This window comes from Sus scrofa, chromosome 5, assembly GCF_000003025.6.
Source record: "Sus scrofa isolate TJ Tabasco breed Duroc chromosome 5, Sscrofa11.1, whole genome shotgun sequence".
Taxonomy (NCBI): domain Eukaryota; kingdom Metazoa; phylum Chordata; class Mammalia; order Artiodactyla; family Suidae; genus Sus; species Sus scrofa.
The window spans coordinates 9,799,749-9,806,550 of NC_010447.5; the positions used below are offsets into that span (position 1 = coordinate 9,799,749).

General features: G+C 62.8%; 1 protein-coding gene across 1 annotated transcript; it reads left to right on the forward strand.

Annotated features, from left to right (window-relative positions):
- On the forward strand, positions 82-6,802 carry SLC16A8 (solute carrier family 16 member 8). The gene is made up of 3 exons (XM_021091500.1): positions 82-2,224; positions 3,148-4,356; positions 6,257-6,802. The coding sequence occupies exons 1-3, from the start codon at positions 2,011-2,013 to the stop codon at positions 6,571-6,573; spliced, it is 1,740 nt and encodes a 579-aa protein (XP_020947159.1). The 5' UTR covers positions 82-2,010; the 3' UTR covers positions 6,574-6,802.

The following is a 6,802-nucleotide window of genomic DNA, read 5'->3' on the forward strand; positions in this document are numbered from 1 at the left end:
AGGCTGGGGATGGAGACCTCCCCCGGAGAAGGGAGTCAGGAGGTCCCACTAGAGTGGCGGTCCCCTGGGAGGCCTCACTCTCTCCCAGCCCCTCACGCCCCTCATTTTAAGTCCTCAGGTCTGCCCTAACCCCACAAGCCGCACGTCCCCACCTCTGACCCAGGCTCATTTCTTCTCTGGGTTCCCCGGGAAACAGGGGCCTCTCCAGAGGGGGAGGGGTAGCAGTGGCTGAGGTCAGGGACCACCAGCAAGTCACCCTCTGGCACCCTGGGACACAGCACCCTTTGTTCTGTCCCCTCCCTGCCCCCTCAGTCCCAGGCTCTCCGGCCTGGATTAGCCTTATCCAGAGGAAAGCTGCAGAGGCCCCTCCTGGAATGTGGCCTGGGAGTGTGGGGCGGGCAGGGAACTGAACCGATCAGGGCTCCTGGGGTCCCTCCTGTGCCCCTTGTACCACTAGGACACCCCCCCCCATCAGGGCAGGACTTTGTGTGTCCTCTGCCCTGAGGCTCCAGGAGGTGAAGGGACCTCCCTTATCTCCAGCTCTCCTGAGACAGGCCTGGGACAGGGAGCCCACCAGGGGGCCCGACCTGGCTCAGTGCTATGGTGGCTGCTCTGTCCCTTCTCCCCTCCCAGGTGCAAGCCTCTTAGAGGGGGTGGGGGTGGGGGAACATTAAGCCCCAGGCTTGCAGGAGCCAGCAGCTGATCTGCAGGAAGCCTGGGTGTCTTCAGCTGCGCTCCCATCAGGCTAGGCTTTCAAGGGAGAGCCAGTGAGGCGGCCTCTCCTTGCAGACCTCAAGAGATGTGAGGCTGGACACCCAACCCACAGGGCGGCTCAGGTAAGCATGGGGCCAGGGCTGCCAGGGACCACCCACTGCCCTGGTCCTCAAGCCCAGGGACGCAGCTGTGGTGAGGGGCAACACAGGAGAAGCCAGAACTTGGTCTTGGTGGGAGAAGGGCAGAGTCCCAGATACCCACGGGGCCCTTGGCATTGCCCAATTCCAGGCGGGAGGCCCTGGCACAGAGGGTTTGTGAGAGGGAGGGAGGCTCCTGCCCTGCCCGTGGTCCATCTTGCCTGTGAGGGAGCCCCCCCAACCTCGGTCTGTTATGGGACACTTGGGGTGGCTGCATGAACCCCTGGGTGGAGCTCTGGGAGTGTGAAGGGGTTGGGGGGCTGCTAAGGGTCTGAAGGGCAGAGGGTCTCTCAGCGCCCCCTCAAAGGTCCCCATCTGTCCAGTGGAACCCGAGGTTCTAACTACCCCAACCCCCAAGATTCCCAGCTGGCCTGGGGTGATCAGTCACCCATCTTACAGGTGGGAAAACTGAGGCTCAGTCAGGGGAGGGGAGCTGCCCAAGTCAGAGTAAATCCGTGGCTAAGCTGGGGTGAAGCGGAACTCGGCTCCCTTGGCCTGAGACACGGCTAATGCTGTTACCACGTGTTTGGTTTTCTTCTTCCATAATGTTCTAAACGACAATAGATATTCCTGAGCACAGAAAAATTAGGAACATAGCCCAGGGCCAAGGAGGAAAATGAACAGTCACCCATGTTGCAGCAGTTGTTTGTCTCCCACCCATCCCCCACCCCACACCCGTGCTGGTCGTTTGTCCTGAGACCCTCACGTGTGCGCACTGGGGACTTGTCGGTCCTCACACACACTTCCAGGGACACCCTGGCTGCAGGGTTCTCCCCCTCACCCAGACCCCCTCTCCTGCCGCTACTAGATCCTGAGGGGCAAGGCGTGTCCTCCAAGGGCGTCTTCCTAAAGTCGCGAATCAGGTGGGAACGGCTCTATTCTCCTCCCCTCAGCTTCACGTCCCGTTAGAGGAGGGGGCTTTTGGGTGAGATTTTCAGAGATACTCGGTTCCTCCTGCTGGCTCCTTTCCAAGCAGGGCTCTCGTGGGTAGCTCCCTGCCTCAGTTTCCCCACGCTGGCTCCCCATCCCCCTTTCTCATCTGGGCTACAGACCCTCGCTGCTCCCTCTTGTCCCCTCTCCCCCAGCAGAGGCGGCGGCGATGGGCGCTAGCGTCCCCCGGCGGGGCCCCGGCCCCCCAGACGGCGGCTGGGGCTGGGCGGTGCTGGGCGCCTGCTTCGTGATCACCGGTTTCGCCTATGGCTTCCCCAAGGCAGTGAGCGTTTTCTTCCGGGCGCTTATGCGCGACTTCGGCGCGGGCTACAGTGACACAGCCTGGGTGTCCTCCATCATGCTGGCCATGCTCTACGGCACCGGTCAGCGCCCCCTCGCGGGTCCCTTCTCGCTCCCCCCAGGCCCAGAACTGAGGGTCAGGATCAGGGACCAGGAGACACTGACCCTTTGAGCATCCCCCAGGCCCCTCGGGACGGGCATGGAAACCCCTTGCTTCCTGTGTAAACCTTGGCACGGGAGATGGAGGAGAGGGCATGGGGACAGCAGCCAAGTGGCTGACCTGGCAAGCTTAGCCAGCTGGAAGGGGCCCTCCATTTCCGTCAAAAGACCCACATCTGCCTATGTTACAGGTGGAGAAACTAAGATTTCCCATCCCAGAAGCCCTAACCATCGTGGGGTGGGGGAGATGCTGGAGTTATCCTGGCCAAGCAGGGGGAAGGGCTGGAGGTGAGGGGTGGGGAAGCCTGGGGAGGAAGGCAGCTCAGGCTGCGGTTCCCTCTGGGAAGTTCCCTCTGGGAGTTCCCTTCAAGGCACAGCGGAAACGAATCCAACTAGGAACCATGAGGTTGCGGGTTTGAACCCTGGCCTTGCTCAGTGGGTTAAGGATCCGGCGTTGCTGTGAGCTGTGGTGTAGGCCAGTGGCTGCAGCTCCCACTCAACCCCAAGCCTGGGAACCTACCCTTATGCCCTGAGTGAGGCCCTAAAAAAAAGCAAAAAAAAAAAAAAAAAAAAAAAAAAAAGTGGGTCCGCCCCTTCTGTTTTGGTTTCCATATTCTTAGGAGGGCTGGGGACCAGTACAGGTCCCTCCCCTGCATTCCCCCTAGGGTGTCCTTCAGTGGGTCCCAGTCACGCTATGTGACCTTGGCCAGACAAGCAAGCGCTCTCTGAACCAGGGGTGGCTTTATCCCTTTGAGCTGTCTCAAGGCTGGGAGGTACAAAACACCTGGAATGTCCACCAGAGAGGAGATTGTTTCCAGCCTGAGTGGTGACCCTGCCCTGCCCACAGGTCCAGTGTCCAGCATCCTCGTGACCCGCTTTGGGTGTCGGCCGGTGATGCTGGTGGGTGGGCTGTTGGCCTCGGCAGGCATGATCCTAGCATCCTTCGCCACGCGCCTCCTGGAGCTATATCTCACGGCTGGGGTGCTCACAGGTGAGGGCACCCACTGCCCTCCTCCCTTTTGGGGGCGGGGGTGGGGGTGCAGGTGGGGGTCCGGAGTTCTTGTTGCAAGACCTCCATCCTCAGTTTCCCCACGAGAGGCTGTCCTCGTCCCTCGGCTCAGTTGTCCTGGGTCTGCCGGCCTGTCGGGGCCTCGTCCTTCCCTCACGCTGGGGACTGGGGTGGGGCGCCCTCAGGGAGCCCAGCACAGCGCCTCCTCGCCCGCAGGCTTGGGCCTGGCCCTCAACTTCCAGCCGTCGCTCATCATGCTGGGGCTGTACTTCGAGCGGCGGCGGCCTCTGGCCAACGGGCTGGCGGCGGCGGGCAGCCCGGTGTTCCTGTCCGCGCTGTCGCCGCTCGGCCAGCTGCTGCTCGAGCGCTTCGGCTGGCGCGGCGGCTTCCTGTTGCTCGGCGGCCTCCTGCTGCACTGCTGCGCGTGCGGGGCTGTCATGCGGCCGCCGCCAGGGTCCGACCCGCGACCGCGCAGGGACAGCGCGGGCGACGCTCCCGGGGAGGCGGAGGCGGACTGCGAGGGACTGCGCCTGCGCGAAGAGGCGCCCTCTGGCGGCCGGGCCCGCCGGCGCCTGCTGGACGTGGCCGTGTGCACCGACCGCGCCTTCGCGGTGTACGCCGTCACCAAGTTCCTGATGGCGCTCGGGCTCTTCGTGCCCGCCATCCTGCTGGTGAACTACGCCAAGGACGCGGGCGTGCCTGACTCCGAGGCTGCCTTCCTGCTCTCCATCGTGGGCTTCGTAGACATCGTGGCGCGGCCGGCGTGCGGCGCTCTGGCCGGCCTGGCGCGCCTGCGACCGCACGTCGCCTACCTCTTCAGCCTGGCCTTGATGGCCAACGGGCTCACGGACTTGAGCAGCGCGCGCGCGCGGTCCTACAGCGCCCTTGTCGCATTCTGCATCGCCTTCGGCCTCTCCTACGGCATGGTGGGTGCGCTGCAGTTCGAGGTGCTCATGGCGGCCGTGGGTGCGCCCCGATTCCCCAGTGCCCTGGGCCTGGTGCTACTCCTCGAGGCCGTGGCTGTGCTCATCGGACCGCCCTCTGCCGGTGCGCTCCGCAGGAGGAGGGGGTGGCGCGGCCTCGTGCCCCTAAGTTCGAGGGAAGCCCCCTTCCTGGCCCAGATGGAACATCCAGAGATGAGAGGAAGGGACCCATCCGGGGAGACAGCCCGGTGGGGTGGACGCCGCTTCCCATGGCCAGTTAGCCTCTTCTCCAAGCGATACCACCAGTTCTGGGTGGGGATGGAAAAGCCAGGAAATGTGCCAGAAATGTGCCAGTGGAGAGCAGCTGGCCTGCTGGCTCATCTCCAGCAGATGGCATGAAGGCCTTGGGATGTGCAGATAGATGCTTATTTTCCTTTTGCCGGTGGGCAGCTGAGGCAGAGAGGCCCAGGGCGAGGTGCAGCCCCAGAATCAGAGCCAAGCCCTGCACTGTGCTCAGTGCCCATATCTTTGAAACACTAAACTGAGTGGCCCTGAGGGTGACCGAGATAGGGACTGTGCCTTTAGGGAATCAGGAGCAGAGAGGGTGCTCATTGCGCTCACAGGGAGGAGAGGCGCTGGGGTCTTCCACCGCGCGCACTGCCTGGTGGGCACTCTGTACTCATCACGTCTTAGAAGTCCTCCTGGGGAAAGTGGAAGGGGAGGCTCCAGCACAGGCTGCAGCCTCACAGGGCGGGGTAGACCCCACAGGAGACAGCATGGGGTGGGGGCATTTGGGGGATCCTGTTCCTAAACAAGTAAAGCAGGGGTGGGGGACGTTAGGGTCTTCCTGGGCTCTCAGGTTATCCCTGAAATGGCAGGAACCTGCCTGTGAGCAGGAGAGAGCTGAGGCCAGGCTGCAGGAGGAGTGGTGACAGGGGCCACCTTTGCTGGGGCCCAGGCGGCACCTGAGATGGGATGAGTGGCCCATCCTTCCAGGGCTAGGCTCGCTGAGCACCCTCACCAAGCTCTGTCATCTCACCTGGCCCAGTGGGAACCACAAAGACCCTGAACCCCTGTATGGGTGGCCCTCAAGCCCACCCCCTAAAGCTCCCAAACCAGCCAGAGGCTCAGGGACCCATCTTCCCATCTTCTATTATGTGACCCTAGGGTGGGTCTAATAGGCAGAGAAGACGCAGGGTGAGAAGGTGAAGGACTCTACCAGGCTGTGTGTGTTTGGGGGGGGGTGGTGGATGGGGATGGGTCTGGCTGGCTGGGCAGGGGCCTGGCCAGGAAGGCAGGTCTGGGGTCCTGCTTAGAGGGACTCGGGCAGGCAGCTGGCCAAGGGGACACTGGGGCACCTCCCCGAGGACACGGAGATGCAGACTGAAGGGTCACAGCCGGGTGTGGACTGCACAAGGGTGCCCTCGAGAGAGGGAGGAGCCCACAGAGGAACCACACTTTGGGGGAAATATTTGCAATGAAAAGATTGTCCCGAGTATGAAAGTACCATGTACCTGTGATAGAAAACTTGGAAAATGGAGAGAAGGGAATAGGAGTCACCAACCCGCAAGGCCTGCCCCCAGCCCGTGCTAATGGTAGTTCAGTCTGGGGTCTCCTGGGTGGGGGGAGACTTGGCCAGCCCCCAGGGAAATTTAGCAGAAAGAGCAAGGGTTTGGGGCTCCCAGGAGCGCAGGGCCGAGTCCAGAGCCCTCTCGCTACTCCCAGGTCAAATATCTCCCCCAGGGCGAGTCACAGGGTACATGTGGGGTTTGAATCCGGGGGACAGGAGGTCCCTTGTAAACTGTGAAGTGCTGCCCCACCAAGGGCCCTGTGTCATTTAACTGAGGTGAAGTGAGGGTGTTAAGGTTCAGCCCTCAAGGGTTTTGATCTGTAAAATGGGATTAATGACTAGGTGTGTCCCCAGTGAGCCCCAGCAAGAGCACTGCCCTTTATCTGAGGGTGCGGGGTGTGTGCGTGGAGGATGGGGTCCCCGCAGGCCCTTACCGCCCCTCTGCCCTCCCCAGGCCGCCTGGTGGATGCGCTGAAGAACTATGAGATCATCTTCTACCTGGCGGGCTCTGAGGTGGCCCTGGCTGGTGTCTTCATGGCTGTCGCCACCAAGTGTTGCCAGCGTTGCTCTCAGGATGCCCCAGCCAGCCCAGGCGCCGAGGGCGGGGCCAGCGACACAGAGGACGCTGAGGCCGAAGTGGACTCTGAGCCCCTGCCCACCAGCACTGAGAAGCCTGGTGACCTCGAGGCCCTGGAGGTGCTGAGCCCGGGGACTGCGCCCTCGGAACTCGAGGGGGAGGCAGAGCCAGGGCTGGACTCGGAGTCTGTGTAGCTCGGAGGCACCACGTGGGCGAGACCAGGGGCTTCGGGATCTGGCAGTTCCTTCTGAGAGTCCCGGCTGCCCCGAGAGGGCCTGGCACACTCCCCGGGGCCCACGTGGGGAGCTGCTTCCCTCATCTGCCCAGCGGGCGGTGGCCAGGCCCTGGTCCTGCCGGTGAAGCTGCTGTACACGGCAGGGTCTGGGTGTGAATCCAAAGTTCATAAAGCTGAGCTGAAAGACA